The sequence below is a fragment of the Panicum hallii genome, chromosome 5 (genome assembly GCF_002211085.1).
Source record: "Panicum hallii strain FIL2 chromosome 5, PHallii_v3.1, whole genome shotgun sequence".
In the NCBI taxonomy this organism is placed as follows: Eukaryota; Viridiplantae; Streptophyta; class Magnoliopsida; order Poales; family Poaceae; genus Panicum; species Panicum hallii.
This window is the reverse complement of record NC_038046.1, coordinates 50,673,158-50,686,603: the sequence shown is the minus strand read 5'-3', so window position 1 is coordinate 50,686,603 and position 13,446 is coordinate 50,673,158. Positions and strand designations below refer to the sequence as shown.

Sequence of the window (13,446 nt, the reverse complement as noted above, 5' to 3'; positions counted from 1 at the left end):
CAGGTGGGCAGATATAGCGGGGCACCCCGCCGATACGCTCGCCGCTGCTCGGCGCGCCACAGCCATTCGTATCCCCAGGCGGCCGCGGCGGCCACACCGCCCCCGCTCCGCGGCATCGCATCCGCAGCGGGAACCCGTCTCCCTCCAGGCCTCCACGGTCCACGGAACGCCCGCCCGCCCGCCCACCACCGCGGCTCCAGCAGCCTGAGCCCTGGAGCCAGTTCTTCCGGAGCTCGAGTGGGTGAAGAAAAAAAATATCTCCCGCACGCCGCGGGGGAGCTTCGCGTGCGCCGCTTGCTCACCGCCCCGCTTGCTCGCGCCGCGCCGGAACCGCTCTTCTTATCCTGCCGCAGCCATGCTCCTCCACCTGCTGCCGCTCTCCTGCCCCCGCCGCCCCGCGCCGGTGCTCCGCCCCGGCGGCCGGCCTGGCTCCGCCGCCGGCGGCCCGTGGGCTCGTCGGGCCGGGGGCCTGGCCCGGAGGCGGGCGCTGCGGCGGACGGACCTGCAGCCGGAGACGCCGCCTCGGCGGGGCCGCCGTGGGGGCGACGGCCACGACCCGCACGCTGGCGAGGCGCTGCTGGAGACGGTGCGGAGGCTGCTGCTCGCCAAGGAGGAGGCGGACGCCGAAGGGGACGAGGAGGAGGGGGAGGAGGAGCAGGCGCAGTTCCCCAAGCGCTGGGCCATCGTCTTCCTCTGCTTCTCCGCTTTCCTCCTCTGCAACATGGACCGGGTACGTGTGCCTCTGCTAACCCCCTACTCGGCTAGTCCTTCACTCTTTCAGCCTGCCATCGCCTGCTTGGCCTGCATGACCGCAGTGCCACGAACGATCAAGCTGGTCAGATAGCTAGCTCACGTATTCAGAGCTGAGAGGTGACTATGTGCTCTTCAGAAATGAAAACCAAATGCCTCTGCAGTTTTACAATCGGTGGTCGAAATAGTTAGTTGTTGTAACATGCTTCAAGTTTTGCGCATTTCTCTCTTGAGGAGAGCATAAAGGCACGAACTGACCTAGTAGTTTGGTGACACTACGGTGGTGGCGTTTGGATGGGCACCTCGATAGGGATAGGGAAATGACATGAGGTATGGTGAGGTGGGTCGTGATTTTCTATATCCTTTGTTTGGCAACGGTTGGAAATGCAGGCGGGGGGGGGGGGGGGGGGGGTGGGATTTTATATAATATATGAAAGTGCCCTCAGACTAAAAAGTTACAAAATATTACAGAAAATGCTACATAATCTGCTGCACAAAACCAAAAGGGAAAACATGGTCTTGCAAATTGATTCTGGTTACATTGAATATGTCATCAGGGAGGTCGTGTCCATATTTCCAATCGCTACCGATGTCCCATTAAGCGTGCATTACTGGATAAACTTTCACGGTGTTCATCACAAGTCCAAACCAACCTTCTTGTTCCCTTTGTTGCCATACTTTTTGTTTGATGTAATCATGTGAACAGTTCCAGTCTTTTTCATGAATACTGCAGCAGCAAAATGCATGTACCTGCTATCAATTATGTCAGCTGGAAATCAATAGTAAAATCCAGAGACGACTATGATTGTGGTAATAGTTTTCGATGGGTGTGTGCATAGTGGTGTTGTTTTGTTTGTGAGAGGTTTATAGTACTATCATTTGCAGGTGAACATGAGCATTGCTATTCTGCCTATGTCCGCAGAGTTTGGTTGGAACCCTCAAACTGTTGGTCTCATCCAGTCGTCTTTCTTCTGGGGCTACCTCCTAACTCAGGTCAGTAAGTACGAGAAATTCTTGCTTCGTCCAGGAATTCTGGATTTCGGATAAAAGGCAGTAACTTCTACTAAACAATTTAATCCCATAATCATTGCAGATAGCTGGAGGAATATGGGCAGATACTGTTGGAGGAAAGACTGTCCTTGGTTTCGGGGTGGTTTGGTGGTCCATAGCTACAGCTCTTACTCCCATCGCTGCACAGCTTGGCTTACCATTTCTTCTTGTCGTGCGAGCTTTCATGGGAATTGGTGAGGTAAGCCTTAGTTACTCATGGACCTACATATATTCCTTTCTAATCCAAGTTCAGAAACTTCTTGAGGGTATCAAATGATGGCATAATTTGAATGTTGATAGACTTTTGCCCCTAGGGTTGTTACCTGAAGGGAATATCATTACTTCCTTGAAATGTTTGCTACACTTAAGTTAGTACTTTCTAGAAAATTTGAAAAATTAGGTTCACAAGCAGCTATGCGCTCCTGTGCTCACCCTGCTGGGAACCCATACCAGCCTTGACCAGCTATGACAAGTGTATTCTGGTTGCTTAGCTCTGCATCTTTTGTTATTGATATCCTTTCTACACCTTTCTCTGATTTAACAGCGTATTCATTCTTGCTCCAGGGGGTTGCCATGCCTGCAATGAATAATATTCTTTCAAAATGGGTTCCTGTATCAGAGAGGAGCAGATCATTGTCTCTTGTGTATAGTGGAATGTACCTTGGTTCAGTGACAGGCCTTGCATTTTCCCCCTTACTGATACATAAATTTGGTTGGCCATCAGTCTTCTATTCATTTGGGTCTCTAGGAGCTGTTTGGTTGACGACATGGGTAACCAAGGTACTTTTGTCTTCAAGTGTTGCATTGTACATATGAAATTCTTCCAGTGTAGCAAAAATTGACTTCTGATTTCATCGTATCACCTCTAAATTTATTGCACGTTTATTTTTAAGGCATATAGTTCCCCACTTGAAGATCCTGGAATCAGTGCAGCAGAAAAGAAGCTTATTACTAGTCAAAGCACAGCAGGCGAGCCTGTTAAAACAATTCCATGGAAACTAATATTATCAAAACCACCTGTTTGGGCACTTATAGTTTCTCACTTCTGCCATAACTGGGGAACTTTCATTTTGCTCACATGGATGCCCACATACTACAACCAGGTAATACTAGAGAACAAATTTTCTACCTCGGGATCTTGAACTTTTACCACTTGTACATTAAAAAGTTTCTTTGAAATAGGTTCTGAAATTCAACCTCATGGAGTCCGGCCTTTTCTGCGTTCTTCCCTGGTTCACGATGGCAGTTTCTGCGAATGTTGGTGGTTGGATCGCAGATACCCTTGTCAGTAGAGGAGTATCTGTGACAACAGTTCGGAAGGTAAAGAGTTCCCTTCACTTCAACTAAGTAAATAAGCTATAAGGATCCATTGAATGCAAACCATGCAATGAAAACACTAGTAATCACTATACATTAGCAAAGACCATAGTTAAGTAGTATGAAGGCACTTAAGTCAGTAGATTGCAGAGCAGTGCAAAGTTAGCCCTTTTTTCATATACATTTAGTCGTCTGTTGAGTTTTGTTTTCTATTGTTTCATATATATTTACACCTCTTTCAGATCATGCAATCAATTGGATTCTTGGGGCCAGCGTTTTTTCTAACTCAACTAAGCCATGTCAACTCGCCTGCCATGGCGGTGTTGTGCATGGCTTGTAGCCAGGTAATTCTCCATTTTGCTTCTTTTTCGTGTCCAGTTTTTGTTGGGTAATAGAACAACGCATTTTCATATAGTCAAACAATTCCAGGTTTATCACTACATGCATGCTAATCACAAAACTAATTGCATTATGTTTTTCCCATTGTCAGGGAACTGATGCATTCTCGCAGTCTGGTCTATACTCAAACCACCAAGACATCGGCCCACGATATGCTGTAATCTCTTCCTCCATGTCCTATAGTATAACATTTTATTCCACACATGAGTCAGACCCATGCTACTGTCATATGTGAAATTCCGGAACCTAGAATATAAGTGAATCCGTAGGTACTAAACGGTGGTTGCCTTCTCCCTGTCTTTCAGGGTGTACTGCTTGGTCTTTCCAACACGGCTGGGGTTTTAGCTGGTGTATTTGGCACAGCAGCAACAGGATACATCTTGCAGCATGGTTCGGTCTAATCTCGCTCTCTTGCGTTGCATACTAGCAGCCTATTTTAAAACCCAGCTTGCTTGCTGAACGTAATCCCCCCAAAAAATGCAGGTTCCTGGGATAATGTCTTTGAGGTATCTGTAGTGCTCTATCTGGTTGGGACTTTGGTATGGAATGTGTTCTCAACCGGTGAAAAAATTCTTGATTGAAGAGTGTACATAGCATGCTCACAGTTCCAAGTGACATATTCGCCCTGGATCAACAACTTGCCCCCTGGATAAAGTTCAAGACAACAGATGCAGCCCCATGCAACTCAACTCTTCGGGAAGAGGCAACAGTGGACTGATAGCTCCCAAGGTGAGATTCCGAAAAGTCTGCCCAATCCTGGATACTGCTTGATTGCACTTGTATCAAGACACTTGCAAAAAATTGCAAACGAAGCATGGATGAGTTGAGTAATGCAAGCGCCTGCAGGATATGTGACTGTATATTTTGTTGAGTATAGGTATCCCTGTACAGCATAGCTGAAGGATTCATCATCATACACCGTAGTAATTTTGACATGTTACTCCTCTCTTGAATAGTTCCTTTCTGTAACAGCTCCATGTAGATTACAGCAAGAAAATTTGCAAGGGGTTACTACTAACACATTCAGCATTTGATGCATATGTATCTATTAACCTTTTGAGTTTTGATTGAGTATGGCAAAGTATTATTTCATCGACACTTTCAAAGATGGAAGTGTAATTTACTCTGGAACGTTTGACTTGAAAAGTGCTGCATCCAAGAGGATTTGTGGTTTTGAATTCGTAAAAGATGAAGTTTAGCTTCCTCACTAAGCGGTCTGAGGCTAACCCATCAAGAGAGAAGCATTACGTCTCATGTCTGAGGCGAAGATCATCAAACGATACGGTGAAAATGGCAACTAAATATTTCCACGTTTCCAGTTCATCGACCAACCATACACTGGCATTTTCAGTTCGCTGGACCATCAGTCCAAGAGGTCTCAACAGAGTGCTACAAGCTTTTTACTATCTACACAGCGAGGTACCGCCCTGCTTTTTACTAGCAGGTACTGCTACAAGCTACCAGGCATACTTCTCTACAATATGCTCCGATAAAGTTTTGATCCGCTGACATCCATGTCGTGTGAGCGACGAGAGCTGCTTGCCACTTCAGCAGTTTGTGTCATACGTTGCAAGCCCTTGCAACTCCGGGCCTTCCATTCTTGGATTATTGTCAAAGCTGCAGTGAGGTAGGATTGGTTTAGAAACAACACAGGCAGGACAAACGAGTTTGGCATATAGATGTGCTGATTATGAATGGCTCGTAAAGTTTCACACTATGTGGCAGCAGGCAGTGAAACTAGTCCATGCATCCTCAGGTCATCAAAAGAAATGAGCATTTTGTAAAACATATAATGTGCCATTTAATCCTCATTTGGCATATAAATGAATCAAATAAATAAAATAATAATTGTAGATCTACGTCAGATATTGCAGCATGGATGGTATAACTCATATAAGATCATGGTAGATGCAAGTGTATCTTTTCACCCAACATGCAAGAACATATAGGATATCTAAAAACCTCATATCAGACATAAACTTAATTGAGGTTCCTCATAAATCGATTTTGTAACTTCATGTGGTATTAGTTCCGGGTTGTTGGATACCATGGTTAAATGCTAATGGCTCTTGGTCCTTTAAAATAGACAACACTATACGCAGAAAGGTAAGAATCAAGTAAATCAGTTTATTTAGTAGAGGAATTGAGGAGGAGTCTGCAGATCATACTTGCTCAATGGTATGTGCTCAAAAGGCCCGCTAGTTGGGATTGTGCCGCAAAGATCATTGTTTGAGACGTCTCTGGAAGAAGTATGCATGCACAGGAGGAAGTATTGTCATTAACATGTACAGAAAGACATGCAATTCAGCAAATGCATAACAGGAAGCTGAAGACTTACATCACTTTGAGGCTAGAGATTTTTGTCAGTTCCCTTGGAACTGGACCCATCAAATGGTTGTCATTAAGTCGCCTAGAAAAACAAGAAAAGAAAAAAGAAAAAAGAAAAAAGAAACACAGTTAACAGTTTAACACGATACTGAGTGACACGGACTGTAAAGAAGGAAGACATGGTTGCATTCAAACTAAAGTATCAGTGCTCACAGGAATACTAAAGATTTCATCATGCCAAGTTCCTTTGGTATGTTCCCTGTAATGTTGTTGTTATACAGGTCCAAGCTGATAAGGCTCTTCAGATTCCCAAGCTCAGCTGGGATAGTGCCCTGAATATTGTTTTTGTAGAGTTCTCTGTAACAATTAAGAATGATGTCAGAGAACTTGTACGAATGCAAACTTCAAGCACACTGGATTCTGAAACACTGTTGAAAGTTTAATGGATGATCAGTGCAGTCATGAGACGACAAGATAACCAAAAGATGAAGCATATGTTAATACTATAAAACACATTGAAACTCATTTCTGTATCATGATGCACCATCCGAAGACTGAATATTGAAAGATCAGATGACAATAGCTGTGAACAAAACAGCTCACTGGAAAAATTACTCAGCTATCTGGTTTCCACCAATGGGATTGATCGATGCCAGTATACTAAGCCAGCTAAGTTGCAGAAATGAAGGGACAAATGGGAGGAAGTTTTCCTTTTTCAAGAAAAAAGGAGGAAGTTTGCACTGCTACTACTCCTAGCCCATATGTGTCAAAATACACATGACATTTTTTCAAGCTTCTTAAATTGTTTTATTTTCTCTGCTAATGAATATCAGCAATATTCTCCAGGCTACAGTGGTTTTCTACCACCCCTCCAGTATATCAGCAATATACTGGAATATGATGTAAGAAAACAAACTTGTAATCAGTATCTTAAGTAACTGATTGACCAATTTCATACAATGATTTAACAGTTAGAGATGTGAAAAGTTCATAAATATGAATGTGAAGGGAAAATAATCCGAGCAAAGATAAGGAGGTTTCAATCCAAGCACAGTATTCTAGTTTTCTGGTGATGATGTGATGCAAAGCATACTTTTTTTATTGTTCAGAGCCTACCACAAAATCTATTTAAATGGATTTCACTAGAACTGATCTCTAGCACAAATCTCGGTAGGATCCCTTCACAGCTGCACATCTAATATGCGCATTCTCATTACTGGACACCAAATTCTCAGAGCAAGAAATTGCATGAGCGAAATACAAATGAAATAGTGGAAGCAGGATTAAGCTAGGTTCCTTTTCTGACATCTCCAGGATTTGAAACTACATTCGTCACTCACCATATACAAATGCAAAATTGACAATGATTTTTTCATTTTGCAAATCAACTTTATGTACAGCTTGACTATGCAAAACAGAAAAGAAAGACGAGGCAATAACGTTTTGTCAGACTCACAGATATTGCAAGTGCTCAAGGTGCCCCAGTTCAGGAACAAGATTGCCTGACAAATTGGAGTTACCCAAATCCCTACAAGATACACAAGTGTTAGAAAGTGCCGTACATAATGACGTATCTGGAAACTTGAAAAGAACATAATACTGCAAATGATCCTGCCATGGTCATTTCATACAGATATTAAATACAGAAACAAAAACACGTTGCTGGACACGAAGTTTGCGGTTTGCCCAAGAATCGGTATATTCGAGTGGTCAGATCCATAAATGTCAATTAGGAACATGGAAGGAATTTGTCGGTAAGTTAAGACAGATTGCATCAGCAGTAGCACAGCTATCCGATACACCCATGTACCAAACCATAACTTGAGAGTAGAAGTAGCTGGTGCTTAATTATAAATTTCTACTGTGCAGTATTCAAATACTTTTATGACAAATTTAGTAACCCAAAGCATATGATATATACTATGTTGTACTATTTATGACACGAACTTGTACAGGCAGCACAATGATGTGACAGGATGTTTCTTTGTTTTGTATATAAAAAAGAAAAACTAACTAATACATGATCCTAGTAGTCATTGAAAACAGACCAAAAAGGAAGGCTTGCATATTTTGCTACAAACAAATGATGCCATGCTGGAAGTTGGATTACATGAAGCCATTTCTGTGGAGCAATTGCTTCCAGCAACCAAATGGATATGATAACTACCTTTGGATCTGATTAGCAGACTGCAAATTTACTTGTACAATGAAAGTGACTTCATCAAGCAACAGCTAAGCACAAAGCATATAATTTTACGAGCATGCGTGCCATGAGTGCGCGATTACAGTAGAGCCTGAACCAGAATACAAAGAAAGTCTGTCTAACTGACGATACTTTTGACAATTACAACAGGGGGGAGATTGCCATTTGACAAGCATCTAAGCTGTTAACACCAATGTTTTATTTTGATACAAACGTCACGACAAAGGGAGGTCAAAGGCCCTGTACCAGACTAATAGGAAACATTGCAGTTGCGTGATTGACGGCATGACTAGAATGCGGATAACCAAGTATTATCAACCAGCAGGTGCCAAGCAAATATTCATTGGGAAAGTTAATGCTTAATGCCATCAGAGAGTAACCATTTGGGTGCTTTCCCGTCTGGAACAGCCACATACTTCCAGATTCCAGAAAAATGAGCATCACGCCATACAAAGATGGAACGCGCCTATCGAACCCAATACCATTACAATTTGCATTTTGCAAGCACACTCAAGTACGGAACCAAAGATTAACTAGGAACAGCCGGTGTGTGATGTCAGGGAGCCAAGGAGAGGGCTAGTGAACTCACACGCGGGTGACGCGGTTGTCGCGGTTGCAGGTGACGTGGAACCAGGTGCAGGGGTTGACGAGGGTGGGGTCCCAGCTCTGGAGCACGCCCCTGGGGTCCTTGAGCGCGCGCCGCAGCGCGTACAGCGCGTCGCCCTCCGCGTTGGACGCCGACGCCACGGAGGCCGGCGACAGCACCGCCGCCGCAACCACCAGCGCCGCAGCCGTAGCCGCCGCCCAGGCCATCGAGCTGGTTGGCTAGGGTTTCGACTCCCGAGAGCAAGCGGCGACGAGGAGGGGTGGGGAAAGCGGCGAAGCAGGGGGAGTGGGAGTGAGGAGTCAGGAGTCAGGACTGGGGGGCACTCCAGGTCGGAAGTGGAGCGGTTAAAGCTGCTTGTTCGTGAGGATCTTCTGCGGCGTCCACTCAGCTGGTACTGATTCTATGAAAAATTGCCACAAGCCCACAATCACCTGGATTTTTTTTGAACGAACAGCACAGACTGTGTGCATTTCTATTAATAAAGAAGTAACAAGCGAGAGACACGGAAAGCTCTCTAGAGTGATAAAAAGAAAAAAGAGCGGTCAAAAAACTGTACAAGGTGTGGCCACTCGTTGACCACTAGGCTCCGATGAGATCAGCCAGGTGCCGAGCTCGGGCAATTCCCCACGCCCGCGCCGCCTCCTTGATTTTGCTGAGGAACATTGTCATCAAGCATTCTCAACTGTTGAAAGTTCTTGCATTTCTCTTCTTCCAAATCTCCCAGTTGACCAGCAGGAGGAGGGATTTGAGCGCCCTTGGCGGGACGTCCCGAAGGCTCCCCATCATGTGCCACCAGTTCTTAACCGAGTACGTGATGTCCCAATGACTTTGGGAGGAGCTGGTGGTAATAGACCCACTCCGCGATTAGGCTCCACACTCGCCTAGTGAAACGGTACGTAACTAGTAGGTGGTGCGCAGATTCTGGCTCAGCCCGACATAGGGGACAAACGTCGTTCCTTGGCCAGCCCATGACCGCCAAGCGATCGGACATCCAAACTCTATTCTTGATGATGAGTCAGGCAAAGAATTTGCAGTTTTGTGGTGCCCACGGCTTCCAAATCGGTGGTCGTAGCTTTGTTGCGACGGAGCCGAAAAATTGTGCCCGATAAGCCAAAGCTGGAGACTATTCTCCGTTGGCCGTCCACTTCCACCTTATTGTGTCTGCGATCTCCGGGTTGAGGCTGACCTCCCGCACAATAAACCATAGATCTACGAACTGCTGTAGGTGATGGGTATTAATGTTTGGGCGTAGCGTGATATCCCAGATCCACTGGTTGTCAGTCTTCATGTAGGTTCCTGTTCTTCTTTCTTGACATGGAGTAAATTTCTGGCGTGGTGTCCTTTGGTCTGCGGCCTGCCGTCCAGGCATAGTGCCAGAAGGAGATTTTCCTGCCATCACCAATCCGAATTTCCGTGGAAGCCGCAAAAAGCAATTTATCTATTTCACTACAAGTTGTGCCCATGCCGACCCAAGGTGTAACATTCCAGATTTTTCGGAATGTTATAAATTAGAAAAGTCATGAATTTTAAAAAACTTTTTGTGCAATGTGCTAATAGCTAGGATCACATGTAAGTCTGAACTATCTCAATCCCAAATTCCTAGTAATTAAAACCTAAATTGGATCAAGGACTATATTGTTAGTGTGAAATGTTTGGAGTTATTCGAGTTTCTTCGAATTTGGTTATTTGAGTATGTTGGTTTTGGTTTGCATTTGTTTTGATTGTTTGAAAGTGAGTGGAATTCAATTTGAAGTGTGCCCTTTGAATTCGAATTTAAAAGCTAATCTAACCCCAGCCTAACCCGGCCTAAGACCAAACCCTAGACCTACCCTAACCTGAGTCCAGCCCAACCCACCTAAACCCCGCATGCCAGCCCAGCTAGCCAATCCGGCCTGCCAACGTGCACGGCCCGCGAACCGGCCCAAACCTGCGCCTCTAGCCTAGCTCCGCACCGGCCCAGCACCGCAGCCCGGCCCAGCATGCCGCCCGCGCGCCCTGACCTCAGCCACTGCCAGCTTGAACCCACACGTCCACCCGCACTATTCCCCTTCCCCTTCCTCCTGACGCCGTGCTGCCGTGCTACCCCGCTCCATCCCGCACCCGCACTGTCCCATGCTCGGACGACACGCCCACACGTGTCAGGCCTTGTCGGTCCCCGCCTGCCCGCGCCGCGTGCATTAGCTGTCAAAGCAGCGAAACCGCCTGGCCGCGCTCCGCTGCCGTGCCAACTGCCACGCGTCCTTGCACGGATGCCAGAATCCGCCGCACCCTCACGCTCGCCCTTGCCAAACCCTAGCCGCGGCGCCCCCAAAAAAATCCCCTTGGCCGCCACGGAAACCCTAGCCACCTTGGGGTTTTCCCCTTCACCGCCACCACGAACCGAGGGAGAGAAGCAAAGGAGGAAGAAAAGAGGGAGAGCGTGGAGGAGGACCGTCGAGCGCCACCGCCGCCGGATTGCATCGCCACCAAGGGACTCCGCCGTCAAGCCTGCGCCTGCATGACTCCTTCAACGAAGCCGCACGTCCTGCACGGCTTTGACCCACCTACGTCGACCCACCACAGCACTGCCCTCAGTCCTGACTGGTAGGCCACCGCCCCATCGCCCTTTCCATCTCCCTGCTGCCGGTGTGAGCCTTGTGCCGCTGATGAGCAGTCCTTTAGCACCTTAGGACCACCCGTCATGATGCTTTTGCAGGAGCCCCTCGCCGTCGCCTTCGTTCACCCCTGCAGCCTAGCACCGCTACGGTCCAGCCTCACCGGAGTGCCGCGCATGTGCTGCGGCTGCGTCGCGGCCTCGGCCATGCCGAGTGCCCACGCACATGCGCGCCCGCTCCCCAGGCCGATCGCAAGACCGAGTTGACCCCTTTCTTTTTGTTTTCCTGTGCTGACCATCGGGCCCCACGTGTCAGCCTCTGGGTGAGGACTGACCAATGGGACCACTGACACGTGGATCCGAGATCTCGACCTGTTGACCGTTGACCGGTCAGCGTTGACCGGTCAACGCTGACGTCAGCAGGGCCCACTCCTAGCGTCAGCAAGACCCGACCCCACCTACTGACATTATGCTGACATCACAATGATGCTAGCATGCCATGTGGCATGCCCTGGCGCTGACACGTGGCATTGACCGTGTATTTTAATTTTTCAAAATCCTTTTTATTAATTTCAGAAAATGATTTGACCTTAGAAAATACATAACAAATTAATTGGACCTCCGAAAATTATGAAACCAGTTTCGTAATTCTTCTAAAATCATGATCTACCCGTTAGAGTAGGCTTTGTTATTATTTGGATCTTATTTGAGCAGTTTTGTGCATTTGCACTTTGGCCCCTATTTTTTATACATATTTACGATTAGGTCCCCACGAGAAGGAGTTGATCAACGTCCTGGACGACTAGATGACCCGGAAGACCCGAACGACTTCGTCAACCTCGACTGAAAAGTAGAAGACAAAGAGAAGGACCTTACTCCAGGTTTACGCCCATCTACGGTCGGAATACCTATCATGCATTGCTTACTAGATATGCTATTGCTTCATGTTGAACTACTATGAGATGAACCTGCATAGTCTCTTTATTTACCTGAACTCCTTGCTTTCCTATACACTTTATATATATATATATATATATATATATATATATATATATATATAAAAGATGCTTTGCTATGCTTTTCATGTGTGTGTGGGAATAGATGGATAGTCTTGGCGTGAGTGGAGATACACTTCCGAGGAGTTTGTGAATAGGAATTTTAGCATGGAGCAAGCGAACTTAACTCGATCTGCGGATCGAGGGCTTGGAGTGTGTATCTTGGCATACTCCACGAAGCACCTGTGGCGGTGCAACTTTTGTGGATACATGGTTGAGGAGTTGGAGGCACCCGTAATGGGTGCAGTAGCAGACCACTGCGGTGGATACGCATACGATGAAGATGCTCGTTTCGGCAATTGAGGACCGAGTGAGAGTAGCTATGATTTATGGGACTATGTTAAGCGTGCACACCATATACCCATTATGTGGGTGGGCTCAGTCCGGGGCTAGCAAGTGCAGTACCAAGCCGGTAGGAGGATCAAATATCGATGTAGGGGGAGGAGGTGCTGACCTTATGTTCCCTGAGATGTAAGGGAGGCTTCACAGTCCTGGGGAAAGCCGGGAAAGCCGTATGGTATCGAGGCTACTAGTTTTTGTGTCAATAGACCGGTGTCTTGTCGTTCAGTTGGGTCGCTCCTAGCTAGTTTCGATTTGAGCGGGTCCAGGTGTACAACCCCTGCAGGGTAAAAACTACACGTATAGCTGTGTTCTCGATCATGGATAACCCTACTTTTCTATTGCTCTTATTAGTTAGTGTTACTCTTGATTTCTACCTCCCTCTAGTTATGACTTCCTGCCTAGGGCAGCTGAGGTGCGAGGAGTGGGAGTTCTCATACAGACTTGGTGGTTTTGGAAGGTGTGTGTTGAATCGAGAGTCCGGGATGCCGGAATAGCCTGAAATCGGAGATTGGATGGGGATATACCTTATGAAGCTACTTGCTTAGGAAACCCCAGATTTCCTCCTTGATTTTCATTATACCTCTAGTATAGACCACTTTAAAGCTTGCATGCGGATGGTGATGTGGACCTATCCCATTCCTTAGGGATAGTTTGGTAGATGTAGGATCCGACCCGGAGTTTGATCCCAACTTTAAAGGATGTTGAGATGATGGCTCGTGTTTCTCCCAAGTTTGCCAACGGAGGAGATCTCAGAAGATGAAGGATGGTCCAGAAGTCTAGTTATCGCTTTCTGCTTTCTGTT

The 13,446-nt window shown here is 46.5% G+C and overlaps 2 protein-coding genes across 2 annotated transcripts; one reads left to right on the top strand and one right to left on the bottom strand.

Annotated features, from left to right (window-relative positions):
- Positions 1 to 216: 216 nt before the first annotated feature.
- On the top strand, positions 217 to 4,608 carry LOC112892231 (probable anion transporter 1, chloroplastic). Its single transcript, XM_025959364.1, has 10 exons — positions 217 to 730; positions 1,636 to 1,743; positions 1,844 to 1,999; positions 2,365 to 2,580; positions 2,694 to 2,903; positions 2,983 to 3,120; positions 3,360 to 3,461; positions 3,608 to 3,673; positions 3,822 to 3,906; positions 4,000 to 4,608. The coding sequence occupies exons 1-10, from the start codon at positions 356 to 358 to the stop codon at positions 4,095 to 4,097; spliced, it is 1,554 nt and encodes a 517-aa protein (XP_025815149.1). The 5' UTR covers positions 217 to 355; the 3' UTR covers positions 4,098 to 4,608.
- A 186-nt stretch (positions 4,609 to 4,794) lies between these two features.
- LOC112892232 (leucine-rich repeat protein 1-like) lies at positions 4,795 to 9,062 on the bottom strand. The gene is made up of 6 exons (XM_025959365.1): positions 8,637 to 9,062; positions 7,301 to 7,372; positions 6,058 to 6,201; positions 5,855 to 5,926; positions 5,685 to 5,756; positions 4,795 to 5,133 (listed from the first exon to the last, which is right to left on the bottom strand). The coding sequence occupies exons 1-6, from the start codon at positions 8,858 to 8,860 to the stop codon at positions 5,064 to 5,066; spliced, it is 654 nt and encodes a 217-aa protein (XP_025815150.1). The 5' UTR covers positions 8,861 to 9,062; the 3' UTR covers positions 4,795 to 5,063.
- Positions 9,063 to 13,446: the final 4,384 nt, after the last annotated feature.